Source organism: Rattus norvegicus, chromosome 3 (genome assembly GCF_036323735.1).
Source record: "Rattus norvegicus strain BN/NHsdMcwi chromosome 3, GRCr8, whole genome shotgun sequence".
NCBI lineage: Eukaryota > Metazoa > Chordata > Mammalia > Rodentia > Muridae > Rattus > Rattus norvegicus.
This window is the reverse complement of record NC_086021.1, coordinates 74,883,747-74,901,874: the sequence shown is the minus strand read 5'-3', so window position 1 is coordinate 74,901,874 and position 18,128 is coordinate 74,883,747. Positions and strand designations below refer to the sequence as shown.

General features: G+C 40.4%; 1 protein-coding gene across 17 annotated transcripts in view; it reads right to left on the bottom strand.

Annotated features, from left to right (window-relative positions):
- Positions 1-10,029, bottom strand: part of Ppig (peptidylprolyl isomerase G) — a 31,165-nt gene extending 21,136 nt beyond the window's left edge. Inside the window, exons 1-6 of one of the 17 annotated variants that reach the window (NM_031793.2) lie at positions 9,876-10,029; positions 8,918-9,021; positions 1,353-1,420; positions 889-966; positions 725-799; positions 241-348 (exon numbers count right to left, since the gene is read on the bottom strand). In NM_031793.2, the coding sequence (NP_113981.2) occupies positions 241-348; positions 725-799; positions 889-949 (244 nt within the window). In that variant the 5' untranslated portion in view covers positions 950-966; positions 1,353-1,420; positions 8,918-9,021; positions 9,876-10,029. Of the gene's footprint in view, positions 1-240; positions 349-724; positions 800-888; positions 967-1,352; positions 1,421-8,917; positions 9,022-9,471; positions 9,613-9,822 lie in introns of those variants that run through there. The other 16 variants (XM_063284658.1, XM_006234328.5, XM_017592064.3 and 13 more) reach the window with 16 other exon arrangements.
- Between the last annotated feature and the right edge of the window lie 8,099 nt (positions 10,030-18,128).

Here is an 18,128-nt window from a genome sequence, read left to right as displayed (position 1 = left end):
AGTAAACTCAGTCAAATACTTCTCATCAAATACGTATACAAATGATTCTGCATCATTAACACTCAAAGGAATACAACAAATTATAAGACATCGATATAATTTCAATGACAAGAGGACTGACTCTTGTAAACTGTCATCTGATCTCCACTTCCCCGTTCAACATGCACTACCAGAAACCTTTAATTTATATTTAACAAAAAATATAAATTTCTTGGTCTTTTATGGGACTCAAAGTCTCACCTTCACTGAAGTCACCACCCTGAACCATGAAATCCTTGACAACTCTATGAAAGAGACAGCTCTTATAATGTAATGGCTTCTGAGTTGATTTCCCTGTCCCCTTTTCACCTGGAAAAAGAAACAGTCATAGATCAATGAAAAGAAGAGACTGAAGTATTAGTAAAGCCCACATTTTTCTAGAGAACACAGAAATCAATCTCAGATAAAATCTTATCACGACTAGTATTTATTTTTAATTGACTGATGAACTTGGATCTTTTGAACCCGTCTATCTCTGTAACTCAGGCTGCCCTTACACTCACAGCTCTCATCTCCGCTTCCCGAGGGCTGGGATGACCGGCAAGCCACACCTTGCATGTGCCCACTATGGTCTGGAGTCATGCTCTTGCCTCAGCCTGAGTTTTGACATTTTATATCTTCATCCTAATGCAGGGCTCACAGCTATTATTTCTAGGAATTAGGACAATTGAAAGTGCAAACAAACCTGTACAAAGACAACGAAAGTTCTCACACGTTTTGGGACATACATCGGAAAATAATTCAAAGACAACTCTTCCAGCTGAAAAAGAAGGCATTTGGTTTAAATTTTTTGACTACAGTTTTATATTCTAGTATAAAAATGTTTATTAGAAAGAATAATATTCTTACCAGGTTGATTATTAATGGCAATGTCAAAAAAACATCGAGGACGCTGAACCTTTATTCCCATGGTTCCGACACTTCAGTCTGTGAGTGTAACGTGTAGAGTTTTAAGGTTAGCTAACAAAAACGGCAAGGACTTTCTATTAATGTCGAAAAGCAAAATCTATTGCACAACAACTACAAATGCTGTTGAATTTATTTTACATTTGTTTCCTTGGGATAACTCATTATGATTCTTGGAGATTAGACTATACTTTGAGGAAAAGAGAAAATACTTTAAAGATTACAGCATAGTTAATTACTGGGCAGGAGTTATACTAATCTTCTTTATTATTCCAATTTTAATAAATGTGCTCCAAAAGACAGCAGTCATTATCATATAAATTTCTATTTTACCAACCAAAGATTGCTATCCCATACAGAATTCTACATTAAGTCTGTAAAACTAGAGAACAAAATTTGCACATTACCTTTCAGTTTAGGGGAAACAATAAAAAACGAAAACCCACCAAGGATAACTGAGTCAATCGTTTTGTTCCTAGGAAAGAAAAATGAAAGTTCTGATTACAGTGTAAGATATTAAAGAAAAATACCAGGGATGGAGAGATGGCTCAGCGGCTAAGAGCACTGACTGTTCTTCTAGAGGTCCTGAGTTCAATTCCCAGCAACTACATGGTAGCTCACAACCATCTGTAATGGAATCCGAAGTCCTCTTCTGGTGAAGACAGTGACAGTGTACACACACATAATAAAAATAAATCTTAAGGGGTTGGGGATTTAGCTCAGTGGTAGAGTGCTTGCCTAGCAAGCACAAGGCCCTGGGTTCGGTCCCCAGCTCCAAAAAAAAAAAAAAAAAAAAAAAAAACGAACAACAACAACAACAACAAAATCTTAAAAAAAAAAAAGAAAAAGAAAAATACCAAGTTTCCGAACAGAACCAAAAATGAATTATCTAAGAAAAGGAAGAGGTTTTGTTTCTAAGGCAAAATCTCACTATGTATCACTGGCTAACTCTGTACTCATTATGTAGCCTAGGCTGGCCTAAAATTTGTGGCAATCCTTCTCCCTCAGCCTCCTGAATGTTGGGGTGACAGGTGTATATTACTACACCTGACATGAAAGGTGAATATTTTAATGATACCAATATAAGGTAGATAGAATTCTGATCAAAAGCATATTCAATTTTACATAAGGTTACTTCTGGTCATTAGCAACAGTCAATGACGGGCGCATAATAATGTGTGAAATACTATGTAGGAAGTTTGTTTGTTTGCTTGTTTGTTTTGGAGCTGGGGACCGAACCCAGGGCCTTGCGGTTGCTAGGCAAGCGCTCTACCACTGAGCTAAATCCCCAACCCCTCCCTATGTAGGAAGTTTTATTTACATGCAGGTACCTTTTACTTGACATTCTTTTTATAAATCATTTATTTTAAGGATTTATAATGTCTAATTATAATACTTGGTAGGGAATGATACAGTAAGGCAAAAAGCTGATAAAGCAAAACTGGCAAGTATTAAGTAACAGCCAAACAGACTACAAAAATAATCATTTCATTTGCTCAGAAGAGACTGAAATACATATACTTTTGTTTAAACTATCATACCTAAATTACTAAGGTGCCTTAGCAAACAGCCTGTGACACATTATACAGGGTAAGCAACACCCTGAAAGGTCTACATTCTTCACTCTTAAGTCTTCCTTTTGCTTTTCTTTCTTTCTTTCTTTCTTTCTTTCTTTCTTTCCTTCTTTCCTTCCTTCCTTCCTTCCTTCCTTCCTTCCTTCCTTCCTTCCTTCCTTCTTTTTTTCCTTTGGTGCTGGCCTCACACATGGTACTTGTGTTATACCCTTGCACAACTTAGATGAAATTTTGAGACAATTATAGATTTACATCCAGTCATAGAAAATCACTGAAGGATGGGCATGGTGGTGCATTTCTTTAGTCCAAACACTAGGAAACTAAAGTCAGGATGACAGTGATATTCTGTCTTAAAACAAAACAAAACAAAACAAAACAAAACAAAACAAAACAAAATCTTCCATGCCCATACCTTTAATCACAGCACTTGAGAAGCAAAAGTACATGACTCTAGAGGCTATCCTTGTCTATCTACATAGAGAGTCACAGGAAGCAAAGCTACATTAATAGACACTCTGTCTCAAAATAAAATTAAAAAAAACTAATGAACCATGTTGACACTTTGAAAAGTCTCTCAAGTTACTGAACGGGACAGCAAGGCAGTACAGCAGTTAAGATCAATTAGCTGCTTGTCAAGAAAACCAAAGTTTGGGGCTGGAGAGATGGCTCAGTGTAGAGCACTGACTGCTCTTTCAGAGGTCCTGAGTTCAAATCCCAGCAACCACATGGTAGCTCACAACCATCTGTCAGGGGATCTGATGCCCTCTTCTGGCATGTAGATGTACATAGAGCACTCCTATACATAAAATAAATAAATCTTTAAAAAAAGAAAAAGAAAAAGAAAAAAGAAAACCAAAGGTTGAGTCCCAGCACCCAGTCATCTCTTACAGCCACCTGTTACTCCAGTTCCAGGGTATCACTAATGCCGTCCTCTTGTGACCTTTACAGATACTGCACACACATGAATACACATACATGCAAGCAAAACGCACCCACACATAAAATAATAATTTTTAAAATAAGTAAAATTGCTAAGATGCTATTACTAATTATTACTAGAGACTTAACAGCTACTAGTCATAAATAGGATATTTCCTCTGTATTTAAGACTCTTAAATATTACTTAATAATATCTAAACTCTGAAACAATAAGACCAACATTTAATCAATTTCTCATTTTTTCCAAGAAAAAGAGCATTTCCAAGACTACATTGCTAAGATTTAGAAAATTTAATTAAAAAAAACTTAAGCCCATAAAAATTTCAAGAAAATGGCCATACAATCCTGTATTCCTGGCATTCCAGAGAGTCATCTTCTAAAATGAACCTGGGCTCTGTAGCAAGACTGATTTCAGTGGGGAAAAATTCATCACCAGTTGTCTCAGAAAATAATCAAATCTTTTGGGATTAATTATCTGTGAATATTTGATTGTCACAAATTTATTATAGCCTGAATGAGCTATAGCTAATAATTATCATAAAATCCCAGATTTGAATTTTTTTGAGAAATAATTACACCTGGCACAGTGCCCCATTTTGTACAGTCATCAGCATGTGCTGCTCCCATTATAATGATGGAATGCATGTTCTAGTTTGACCTTGTTTCCATTACTGCTTATGAACTGAAACCATTATCATCTACTTGATGTTATAAACTCAATTTACCTATTCGACTTCCTCAGAAATGAGTGACACTGATTTTTTTTTTTTTTTAATAATAGAACTACTTTTTTTGAGACAAGGCTCCCAGTGTAGCTCAGGCTGAATTTGAACTTTCCATCCTCCTGCTGCCGCCTGATGTTTGGCATGAAAATACTTTTAAATTAAGAAATAAAGCTAAAAAGCTCACACATAAAAAAAAACCCTAGTTATACAAATACACGCAAAATCCTAACAACTATAACTTTTACTATTTGTATTTCATTCTACCCTCTATGAATGATTAGAATCTTGTTTTAAATGCTTATTATCACTTTGCATATTAACAACTAAAGTAGTAATATTTATAAACATAAAATGCTAAACTTCTTCAAATGTTTCAGGAACATCAGTGACTGGTCAGAAATTCATTTTTGCAGTTTCATACGTAAAATGATTTTCATATTCACCCTAATGGGTCCTAAGATGCCAAGGGGAAAGGGTAAGTATATAAGCAACTAATTATTAAGTGGAGTATTTGTAATTAGGTAGTAATGTAGTGACTTTATCACATTAAAGAGTAGAGTCAGCAATACACTGTGTCTCAACACTTAAGGGAACAGACAGTGGATTCTTTAAAATTATTAGAATGGCAACCAACTCTTTCCTTTTTTGCTCCTTCTAATTCCTCTGGCTATGTGTCCCTTAAGATTCAATTCAGCCATAGTACTCTAGAAACTTCTCTCTCCAGGCTGAATGATCCTCCCTGGGTAAAAAAAAAAATTATAAACTCATCTATAAATTCCACCAACTCAATATCTTTCTAGCTTTTTGTTAAAAAACAAAACAAACAAACAAACAAACAAACAAATAAAAAACAAGGTCTTCTATGATTGTCAAAGATGGCCCTAAACACACCCTGTGTTCTAAGTGGACCATGAACTTAACATCCTCCTGTCTCAGTTTTTCAAGTATTTGGAATTATAGACCTGTGTCATAGGTCTCTTCTAAAACTTTATCTTCTACACAAAGCACAGTGCCAACACCCCCAGGGACTTCTTCATCAAATAGAAAGAATGCTTGTTAATGCAATATGTCTGAAGCAGTCAGTGTTCTGTTGTTGGATTTTACTTTTTTGTTTTCATTTTTTAAAGATAATTTTATGAAACCGGGGCTGCCATCTAACTTACTATGTATCTTGAGAATGACATTAAACTCTTGATCCTCTTGCGTCCACATCCTAACTGCTGGTGTGACAAGTGTATACCAGAACACCCAGATAGAACTTGTATTTCCTATTATAACCTGTGCTGTTTTCTCCCCTATATGTATGCTTTTCACATGAGGTATTGTTATTATTGACTCTCCTGAAAGAAAGATAACATGTTCTTATCAGATAGGCTTATTTTAAAAAATTTAGTATTTGTTGTTGCTGTTTCGAGACAGGGTCTTTTTATGTAGTCCTGGAGATCCTGGGAATTGGTCTGGCCTAGAATGAAGAGATCCACATGGCTCTACTCGATTAAAGGAGTGTAATAGCACATCCAGCATCTGATCTGATAGGTCTGTTGATAAGTAATAACAGTTTTTGTACAGGACTTAAGTAAGTTAAATTAATTAAAGCTATATTGGATCTTTAAATTACCTTTTTTATATATGTACTTCACTTTTTTGAATTATGGCACTTCATAAATATAAAAATTATATAATTTCTTTCTTTTTAAAAGATTTATGGGGGGTTGGGGATTTAGCTCAGTGGTAGAGCACTTGCCTAGCAAAACGCAAGGCCCTGGGTTCGGTCCCCAGCTCCGAAAAAAAAAAAAAGAAAAGAGAGTTCAGCAAAAGATTTATGTATAAGTGCTCTATCTGCACATACATTTACATGCCAGAAGAGGGCAACAAATCCCATTACAGATGGTTGTGAGCCACCATGTGTTTGCTGAGAATTGAACTCAGGACCTTTGGAAGAGCAGCCAGTGCTCTTAACCTCCAAGTCACCTCTTTAGCCCCAACTATCTCTTTTCTTTTCAGTTATTTCACTTTCAAAGACACTATAATTGAGGAATTGCAACTATTTATTACCAATAAAGGAATTCCAACATGTTCTACAAGCCCTAACTGCATAAAACATTACATTTAAATTGGTATACTCAAACTGCTGTCAGCATTCTTTGACAATCTAAAATGAGAAATGTTAAATGTGATATGATACATGTAAACAAAATGTCATTCCTGGAAAAAATTCTGTACATCAACATAATTATCTAGAAATGGTTTATGTTTTCAAATTTAAAATGAGTTTACTGTGTTTCACTAAAAACTTTAACAATTTTTTAAACTGTAGTATCTTTAGAAAAGACTGTCCTATTCTTAGAGTATATATAAAGGTATTTTTGAAAATATGTACACGGACTGGTGAGTTGACTTAGCCATTAAGGTCACTTGTCCCTCTTGCTGAGGACCAGGTTCAATTCCCAGAACCCACAAAGTAGTTCACAATCATCTATAACTCCAATCACAGGAAATGTGACATACTCTTCTGACCTCCGAGAACATCAGGTACACATGTGCTTCACATGTATACATGTAGGTGAAACATTCAATGCACATATAATCTAAACAAGAAAATATGTGCATATAAACATAAAGCCAATATTCTAACTTGATTAAAGCTACACTGGTAAGCAGTTTTCAAAAGCATTAACATCTAATAATACAAGCATCACCATTGTGTGTTTTCCACATTCCTTTGAAAAATTTTTTTACATTTATTCTTAGGAGGGGGAGGCATGTATAATGCACATGTGTGTAGGACAACTTAGAGGAACTAGTTTTCTCCTTCTACTATGTGGCTTCCAGGGATAGAATTCAGATCCTCAAACTTAGTGGTAAATGAGATACTTTTCAACCTTCTATATTACTTCTAATATTACTACCAAGGAAGACTAAGTTTTCTACACAAAGAGAAGGGAACCTTTGTTATATTTGGAGTTTTTAAAAAAAAAATTTAATTAAAAATTTGAGAATTCCATACATGAGTATTATATTTAAATTGCTTCTAACCCTCCTCTCCTGCATCCTCCCAAAAAGTCTTCTTAAATTGATGACCTCTGTTTTATACCTACATACACAACCTACTGTTTCCATTTAATGTTGCTTATATGTGCATGTGTTTTAGGACTATTTGAGACTGAATAACCTATCAGGCTTTCATCTCTGAAAAGAACTTAAAAATCTTCCCATTCTCAGCAGCCATCAACTAACTCTTCATCTAAGGTTAGGGTCTTCGGGAAATTTCCCAATCCATAATGGGATGCCAATTGATGTTTGTCATTAAGCAAGTCTTGAGATTTGCTTTGTATTCATCTTCCCTGTCTGGTCTAGAAGACACTCTCTTGAAGTTTAGACATTAATTGCCCCCGCCCCCAAAGGCAGTATGTAAAAGGCCTGGTTGCCAATCTTTGGCACTCCTAGGAGATGGTGAATCTTTTAGGAGATGGGGACTAATGGAATGAAGCTGATTCACTAGGTGAGTTCTTGAAGGTAGTATTGGGACAGCCCTCTCCCTCCATCCTCTGCTTCCTGGACTCCACAAGGAAAACATTTTGCTCTATTGTGTGTTCCCACCATGCAATGCCTAAAGAACAGGCCAACCACAGATTGAGACCTCCAAAACTGGGCAAAAATATATCCCTCCTTCAAAAAAAATTACCTGCTGGGGAGGCACTTTAACATTCAAACTAGTTTCATCATCAGCTCACTCTTAAAGTATGCACAGGGATCAAGTAAGAAGTGGAATTAACTAATTAAAACATTTGCATGCATTTACAAATGTGTACATTGCTGATGAATTAAGTAAAACAAGCCAACATTTTGAGTTGTCAGAAAAGACACCTATGGTCTTCCAAACAGAACCTTTTTCTTCAGTGTTTCTGATATACACAAACTGCTGGTGATATACAGACTGAGCTGGGGGAACACAACGTTTAACAGGTATTCTGAAAAGTTAGGGGTTTGTGGTCCCCTGATCTAGCACTTGCCCCACAGTTGTGAGGAGGTCTTGAATCCATACACACTAACACAAGTGGAGAACAAGGACTAGAAATATGCTCAGTGGTTAGAGTATTTGCCCTAACAACGAACACCAAGGATCTAAAACAAACCAGAAAATTTTCCCTATCAGTAAAACGCAAAGGTCCAATTATAGCAGTCTTCTCTGAACATCTAAAGTACTGTCTGCAAATCTCAAGATCCCTACTTTGGCCTATAGAAATAAAAATACAATTTTAGTGAAAGATACACACACACACACTCCAACCTACTTAGGGAGCAAGCAGGACAATCCATCCAATCAATTCAATGACGCTTAAAGAAACTGTTAAGCAATTAGCTTCTTTAAAACAGAGAAATGTAAACTCTTGTAAGACTAATTACACTCCACATTATTAAAATTAAAGAGTAGAGTCCCTAAGAAGGTGTTTTTGTTGTTCATCAAGTTGTTCAGGCTGGCCTTGATTGGTGACCCTTTCTCCTCAGCCTGGAGTTATAGGCATTGTGACACCAGATGAGGAGTTACACTTTTATGTATGTTTAAAAAAAAAATTAAAGAAGCAGCCATTATCTGTGCAATTCGTGGACTTTATGACAATCTTTTAAAATTTATAAAAAACATTTGTGCAAACTGCTCAGTATCCGCTACAAAATAGCAATTGCTAATCATATTCGTTATACAATGGGAGTGACACAAACACAAATATGTACCTTATTCTTTCTGGATTTAGCTCCACACTCTATTACTTCTTAGATGTACTGGTGATCAAAAACAAACAAAAAAGAGAGCGTCTCATGGCCCAAGGAATGTACTCCTGTTAAGAAATCAAACCGAGCGCACAAGGTAGTACTTCTGGATATTTTTGCCGGGTAAGGTTGACTTTGTTCGACATCACAGTAAATACGGAACAAATCAGTACGTTTCTCCTAAAGGCGAACCCGGTTCAGAAACCATCTTCTCCTAAGCGGAATCCTCCCCAAAGGCCCGGCCGCTTCCAGTTGCACAGGAACACGGGAAAACTTCTAGAGACCTAAGATTCACATCTCACACTTGAGTTTTAGAAGTATCCTTAACATCAGGGGCCTGTGTCACTTAGGTGTATGCAGGACAGCCGCTGTCCTACCAGTGGAAAAGGTCGGAGGAGGACAGCTCGTTGTCGATTTTATTCCCGGTGATTCTGGCTCTGAGCCCGTCCCTCCCTAACCCTAACCTGACAGGCCCTCGCGCTGCGCCTCCCCCTTCCCCAACCAAACGTCCCACCTACCACGTTGCAGCGCTCAGTCTCTCGGTTTGGAAGCATCCAAAAGAACCTAGCTCCCGAGAGCCGAGGCCGCTGTCGCTGCCGCCATATTACAGCTTGTGCGGCAAAATGCGTCAGGGAGGAGGTGTGCGCCGAGCAGGGAGGGCGGGGGTTGGAGAGGAAGATCTGCTTCCTGCGCCCCGGGACTCGGCTGCAAGCTGCCTAGCCCCTACGGTGCCACAGGCCGCTCCGCGGTCCCCGGGGCCACCCTTCCGAGCGCGAATAGCTCAGAGACCTCGTCGGAAAGACGGTTACCTCGGCCCAGCCACCCGCTTCGGCTCCGCCCCTCGCCCTGGGCCCTTCCCGCTCTCGTACCCAAGGTCTGCAGAAAATGACGCCACGCCGACGGACGCCTCCGCGTCCCTCACCTGCACCGCCACGGGCTTCTCTTCTCCGGGCCCGGTCCTCCGAAGCGCTTCAAATCTACCGCCGTCGGGAAAGGCGCTAAAGCCCACTAACCGCCTCCCTCCCCCACAGCCCAGTCCAGGCGTGGAGGGAAAATGTCGCGCCGGAAGTACGTCAGGGATGGGTGACGCCGTCTCCCGGCGTTCCCCGGCTTACGTCAGTATCTTTTCCTTGCAATTGTAGGGTCTTTCTGCCTTTTAAATCCATCCCTAACAGGTCGCTTAATGTTTTCTGAGAGTTGATTGGATCGTTGTGTATCCGTCAGAATGTCACAGCGCTCTCGAAGTGAAGCGCATCACTTTATAAACATTGACATGCTCTGTGTTTAGACGTTCTGCCTCCAAGGAACGTCTAATATTCACCTTCGGCAAACGCTCAAAAACTAGTAACAAAGATGAGCTACTTTTGGGGTGTGGTAGCGCATGCCTTTAATCCCAGTACTCCGGGATTTATATTTTTTTTTAATTTCTTTTTTTCGGAGCTGGGGACCGAACCCAGGGCCTTGCGCTTCCTAGGCAAGCGCTCTACCACTGAGCCAAATCCCCAACCCCCGGGATTTATATTTTATTGAGACAGGGTCTTAATATATACCTTGGCTGGCCTGGAGCTCTCTACGTAGATCAGGCTGACGTCAAACTCTTCTAAATTACCCTGCCTCTGCCTCTTATCCAAAAAGCTGGGATTAAAGATGTGCACCACCATGCCTGTCCTATTTTTATATGATTGTATTTGTGTCTGAGTGTATATGCACTCTATGTGTATAGCTGCTTGCGGAGGTCAGATCCCTCAGCCCCCACTCCGAACTGGAGTTAAAAGCCGTTATGAAACACCAAATATGGGTCTTGCTTCAAGAGCCACAAGTGCTGAGCCATCTCGCCTACCCTTGACCATGTGATTTAATTTTCGAGGATGAAGTTGGAGACAAAGTGACATACTGCTTTAGGCTTTAAGACATCGCCTCTTATTTTCTTCATCGGCCATCAATTACCCAATGAAATATATTCTAGTCATCCTCTGACAAGGAACTGGCAGGCATTAGGATAACGTAATGGAAGGAATTTGGATCCTGGAATAACTACATGGGACAGAGATGCCTCTTATTGGGCTCATTCAACTAAGATTTTATTTTTGTAAGAGAAATAGATCCTTTAAAGCCACAATATCAGAAACAAAAAGGGAATTCCAGTGTAAAAAATTAAGTCTAAGATGCTGTACAGTGGTGGCACAACCCTTTGATCCTAGCACTTGGGAGGCAGGGCCAGTCAGATGGCTAAGACTGAGACTTCAGAGACCTATATAGGCTGTAGATTGAGGTAAGGCAGAGTGTTTCTGGATGGCAACATTTCCTCCTGGAGGGAAATGAGGATGAGACTCACAAAACTCACAAGCAAGTTTGAAGAACTCAGGGGCTAGAGACAGCAAATTGGAGCTCTTGCCGTGTTCAGATCCATGCACCCATATAACAAGAGAGGCTTCTTGCTCAAGCCTGTAATCCCAGCTCTGAGAAGTTGGTAGAGATAGGAAGGTCTTGGGACTCACTGGCTTCCAGCCTAGCTGGGAAAAATCCCGGATTCAGGGAGAAAACTTGACTCTAAGTGATTAGATAGAGAACAATGGAGGAGAGCACTCTGTGTCCTGGCTGCAATTCACATGCATTTGAATTCACATGTTCAAACTCACACGCATGAACATAGACATACACAAATAAAGGGACAGATATATCTTTTTTAAATTTCAAAAATTTCCAGGTTAATGGTTGTGTACACACTTAATCGCAGCAGAGGCAGGCAGATCTCTGTGAATTTGAGACCTGTCTGGTCTACTATGTTGAGTTTCAGGACAGCACAGAGAACTGTCTCCCAGTGGGTGTGGAGGGGCATGAATTGGTAAGAAAGCTATGAAAATCTCAGGACCCCTCTCTGATGTTCGACGAGCTAAACAGTTGCTGGAGAGAGGAGACTGCAGGGCTGTCTGGACGCAGCTTTCGCAAGTTGTCACCTAGGCTGAGGGAGTTGCTTGGTGATGCAGCTGCCTTGCAGTCACTCAGCCTTTAAGTCAACCTTCACTTGTGTTTGTAGAAGAAACCCCTGTACATTTGTGGGTTCACTAAAGTAGACTTGAGTGAAATTGTTCCTTTGGTCTGTCATCGGTGTCCTCACTAAACATGAATAGACTTTCGTTCATGTCTTCTTCCCAGGAAAGAAACACAGCACTCTCAAAGACCAAACAGGGTTTGAAAGAACCACAGATGCATTTGAGAGGAGCAGCTTTATGGTCCCTGCTCTGAATGATAAAACAAGCCACTGAGGCTGAGACATCAGAAGGTGGTGTATCCGTGCTTCCATAATGGCTCTTATGTGGTATAGGGTAACGTGCCTCCCTGATACATAGTGCTTACCATAGACTGTGTGATTTGTGCTGGTTGATGTTTGTTGCTGTTGCTGTTGTTGCTGTTGTTGTTGTTGTTAATTTGACACAAGTCTAGAGTTGTCAGACTGCCTTATGTCAGGGTTTTTTTGTTTTTGTTTGTTTGTTTGTTTTTTGTTAACAATTGATAACAAAGGGATTAGCTCACTGTGAGTGGTGACACTCTTGGAAAAGTGTTCCTGGGTTATATGAGAACCATACACAACATGTCTCCACGGCTTCTGCTTCAGCTCCTGCCTCCAGGTTCCTGCCCTGCATTACCCTGCTGATAGAGTATGACTTGAGAGTTGTAAGATAAAACAGATCCCTTCCCCTTGAGTTGCTTTTGGTTATGGTGTTTGTCAACTCAACAGAAACCCTGACTGACACAGAGAGGCCTCCAAGCAGCTGATGGATTAAAAAATACATTGCAGTCTTGGGTAGTATCATATGGAACCCAATAATAAAACTATGGAGGCATGCATGGAATAGCTTCTGCTGTGGGTGATGTGACAGGCAGCTGGGGGTGAGTTGGTTGTCTAGAAAGAAGTGACCATTTAAAGGATGAATGACAACAGGGAAAAGACACATGTGTGCTTTTCTCCACATCGGTACCTGACTTAGCAAGAAAAGGGAAAAATGAGATGGAGATGCAGCTTGGAGAACAAGGGAAAAGACATTAGAAACCATATCTGTTCTCCAGAGCTCTCCCTAGGACCCAACGTGGAATCAGACAGAACGGAGGTAGACAAGAAAATAAATACCTGAAGTCTGACGTTTAATACAAAGGGAAGGGAAATCCATGGTTCAACATACAGTCTGAAGCCTTAATAATGGCCGAATAGAGGAAACTATGAGTATCAGAGAACACCGTCTCTGTACTTCTTGAATTGTGAAAGACTTTCAAAGAAGAATTGAAAGAGCCTTTTACAACCTGGCTGTGAGGCAGTGAGACATCAGGATGGGTGGGATCAGTCTGAGTCTTGTGAAAGAAGAGAAACTGAGAAACAAAACTACTCATTCCTCCTCGAAGCAAGAGCTGTATAACCTGAAGCCACATGAGGGAAATCAGTTCTTGATAGGCTGGCTCATACAAATCACGGGAGACAGTTGTCCTTGACAGTGGCTACCATGAGTACCAGGGACCAGGAGGCAATAGAGGAAGGGCAGGCATTGCTAAGGAAATTGAGCTAGTGAGAGAGAGAGAGAGACAGAGAGAGAGAGAGAGAGAGAGAGAGAGAGAGAGAGAGAGAGAGAGAGAGAGCGCATTTGCTATGCAGTTCACCAGGCCAGATTGGTCCTACATTCACAGCTCTTCAGCTGAAAAATAATTCAGCAAGAACCTTGGAAATTGAGATTTTTTTGCCAGGCCCATAGTGGGACTTGATCTGTTAGGGTAGGAGAACCTGCATCAGATCTGAAAGGTTTAGACCAGAGATTATTTTGGGCTCCTGAAGTGCTAAAGAATCCAGAGGAGAATGAGGAAAGAGAGGGGGCAGAAAACAGTTAATGGGGCCTGTCTGAGTCACTCAAAAGCAAATGTGGCAAGATTTGGTTTTAGCTGTAGTTCCTGGGGAAAATCATGACAAGAAGTCAAGTTCACTGATTAGGAGCAATGGAGGGTTCAAAATGCAAACAGCAGTCTACCAAAAGGACGTAAGAAGGAGTGGGAGACGGGTAAGGAGAATAAGGTAGAGCTTTTAGAGGTGACTAAGAATCCCCACCAGAGGGGTTGGGGATTTAGCTCAGTGGTAGAGCGCTTGCCTAGGAAGCGCAAGGCCCTGGGTTCGGTCCCCAGCTCCGAAAAAAGAGCCAAAAAAAAAAAAAAATCCCCATTAGAATATGCTGTTTTTATTTATCTCCTGTAAGAGTGCATACAGGGAGTGGGTATGGTTTGCCTCGATGGGAGCCTTTATAACAGCCACATGTAACCGATGGAGATGGTGCCAGCATGGAGCCTATCAGAAATGGGAGTACAGGGTTGGAGAGATTGCTCAGTGGTTAAGAGCACAAGCTGCTTTTCTAGAGGACCTGGGTTTTATTTCTAACACCCACACGGCAGTTCACAACTAGTTCTAACTCCAGTCCCAGGAGATCGACCACACTCTTCTGGTTCCTGCAAGTTCTAGGCGTGCACATGGTGCACAGATATACATTCAGGCAAAACATCCATACACATTGTGGGACTTTGAATGAACACGGGTCACATAGGTTCATATATTTGCACACCTAAGTGCCTAGGTGAGGTGTAGCTTTGTTGGAGGAAGTGTGTCACTGCAGGTGGGCTTTGAGGTTTCAGAAGCACCTACCAGGCCCAGTCTGTGTCTCTGTCTCTCTTCCTGTTCCTCCCTCCCTCCCCCCCCCTCCCTCCCTCCCCATCCCAACTCCATGGGGATTAGGACTTAAAGCTTTCAGCTACTGTTCTAGCACCATGGTTTCCTGCCCGCTGTCATACTGCCTACCATGACGATAATTAACCCTCTGAATCTGGAGGCAAACCACCAATTAAATGTTGTTGTTGTTTTTTTTTAATCATAGCTGCCTTAGTCATGCTGTCTCTTCAGATCAGTAGAACAGTAACTAAAACACACGTTAAAGAAAGATTTAAAAAAAACAAAACAAAACAGTGGCGATGTGGCTGCCGTGGCAGGGATAGCAGCTAAGAGCATGGCCCAGGCGCGAGCACGGCTGAGGAAGTGAGAAGAGGGCATCAGATCACCTGGAGGCACAGTTACGGGTAGTAATGAGCTGCCTGACAAGGGCGCTGGGAACTGAACTTGGGTCCTCTGCCAGAGCGGTGCATGCTCTTAACTGCCGAGCATCTCTCCAGCCCCTTAAGCACTTGCATTTATTCCTCCAAATTGTTGTTCTTAGCTACCTTGGATAAGGGGGCTTCCTTTTGAAGTGGGCGGCGATTACTAAGAAGACTCATAAGTGGGCAAGCACTGAGAATAAGTGACTGTCGCTGAGGCAGAGTAACTGAATCCTTGGTCATCAATGGAAGAAAATAACTCCCTCATCCAAAGCTCAGGAAATATTTCAGGAGACGGGTGGCAAGGATGTAGGTAAAGGTTGAAGGGTGATGGCTATTTCTTCTGGGCTGAAATATTATCTCGAGCAGGGAAGAGGGTTCGCAAAAATTACAAGAAAGGCTCAAGAGCTCCCAAGGAAGTTTCAAGACTTACAGAGCCTTTCCCTGGAGTTATGCAGTTGACAAATAGCAGTTGGGGGTGGAGGGGGTGGGGTGACTCTTTGGTGGATCTGCCTCCCGGTTGTTGAGGTACCTAGTGATGTGGCTGTCACGGTTGTTGTCCACACCTGGGTGAACGGTTTGGTGATAAGGCTGCCTTTGAGTCATTCCTGCTCCTGTAGGAACCAAACAGGGCCGTTGGTTCACCAGGGTGCACTTGGATGCTGTTGTTTCTTTGGCCTGCTGTTGGTGGCCCATCTCGGTCTTCTGGCATGCAGATTAACATGCAAATAGAACACTCATGTACATAAAATAAATAAATAATTTTTTAAAAGTCCAATTTGTGTTATTTATATACTCACTGGAGAATGGTCAAACTCTCAGTAGCCTGCTCCTTAAATAGAAGGGAGTTGTTCCCCTCTGACACTCCCTACCAGAAGCCACCAACTGTGGAGATCTGACTTCAGCATCCTTATCAGGGTCACATCCAAGAGTTCTCTTGGATGACTTCAACTATAGACTGGTCCTTTTATTTATTTATTTATTTATTTATTTATTTATTTAAAGATTTATTTATTTAATATGAGTGAGTCCACTGTAGCTGTCTTCAGACACACCAGAAGAGGACACTGGATCCCATTACAGATGGTTGTGAGCCACCATGTGGTTGCTGGGAATTGAACTCAACACTTCTGGAAGAGTAGTCAGTGCTCTTAACCTCTGAGCCATTTCTCCAGCCCATTATTATTATTATTATTATTATTATTATTATTATTATTACTACTACTACTACTACTATTACTATTACTATTACTATTATTATTATTTTAAGAGATTGAGTTTTAGGCTAGCCTGAAGTACAAAGTGATACTCAGTCTCAAAACATTCTCTCTCTCTCTCTCTCTCTCTCTCTCTCTGTGTGTGTGTGTGTGTGTGTGTGTGTGTGTGTGTGTGTGTGTGTGTGTGTTATAACATCCTTTCCTTTAGTCCCTGAAACAAGGGAAAAAAAACAAAACAAAATACTGGAATCATGTCATATGTATTATTCTGAAATTTACTTTTCTTTTAATAAAGACATTCATGGGCATTTAAAATACTGGCCAGCATTTAAAATGGTGGTAGCACATGCCTTTAATCCTAGCCTTCAAGAGGCAGTGGCAGGCAGGTCTCTGTTTCAGGCCAGACAACCAGGACTACACAGAGAAATCCTGTCTTGAAAAGAAAAACACTCTTTCATGGTTTAAATGAAGTATAATTTATTCAACCATTTTCCTCCTGGAAATTTTAGCATTTTCAAGTTTTGATTACTAATTCAGGTCACAAAGAAAACCCACTTTCTTTCTGATCTCCTACATACCAACGGCCTTCCCCTACAAGTATCTCTCCTACTGTATATTTGTGTTTCTTCTTTGTTTTGTGACCTCCAGCATTTATGAAGCAGTAGTGTGTTAATCTGCTCTAAACTCTCCAGAGGGTGCGTGCGTGTGCTCTGGATTCATTAATGAAAGACTCACACACGCAGCCTTATATTTAAAACACCTTAAACAGCTCAGTAGTTGGTGGTCACTTCCAAACTCTCCTTGGCTAACACACACTCTCCTCTGATATTCTGAGTTAACACTTACTGAATCTATATTTTATCTTTGCTGCCATGGACCCTGCTGTACAGCCCTCCTGGGGCTGCTTTCCCCCGCACCTACGTGTCAGCGGTCTCTCCCTCCTGCACCTTTCCAGTACTGTCCATCTCCTACACCCTAGGCCTGGCAGAATCTCCTCTTCCTCCTCCCTTGATCCTTTCTCTGGAATGCTAAAGGTCCTGCCTCTGTCTCCCTGCCCAAAGCTACCTACAGGAAATGGGTGTGGAGTTATTCACTGGAGCTGTCTACCTAAAAATACCTACAATATGCGCAATCAGTAAAAACATACATACATAATTTAAATAAAACTTTCTCATCTGGACTGACAGCGATCCTTCCAAGAGCCAAATAACACCTAACAAAATCCCCTGAAACCCTGGAATCTTACTGACCAGTGGTTGTAAGGGGCCATGTAAACGCTGCGAATTGAACTGATTCTTTGCAAGAGCAGTCAGTGCTCTTAATTGCTGAGACATCTCTAAAGCCCCTGCAACAGCTTTAAAAAAAAAAAAAAACAAACCATAGATTTACACATTTCATGGTAATTCTGTTTTCTAAAATTTATTTATTTATTTATTTATTTATTTATTTATTTATTTATTTATTTATTTATTTATTATATAGAAGTACACTGTATCTGTTTTCAAATACACCAGAAGAGGGCATTAGATCTCATTACAGATGGTTGTGAGCCACCATGTGGTTGCTGGGATTTGAACTCAGGACCTCTGGAAGAGCAGTCAGTGCTCTTAACCACCAAGCCATCTTTCCAGCCCCTTGTAATTCTGTTTTATTCTTTCAAAAAATATGTACACCTATTGGACAAACAATGCCTTTTGTGAAATCACCAATTATTAAATGTGCTTAATCACCAGGTACATATAATAAAATAATTATTAATTTAAAGTATTTAAAGAGGTAAAACATACATTTATCACATAAAAAAGTCTTTGATAATAATTTTAAATTATGTATGTACATCT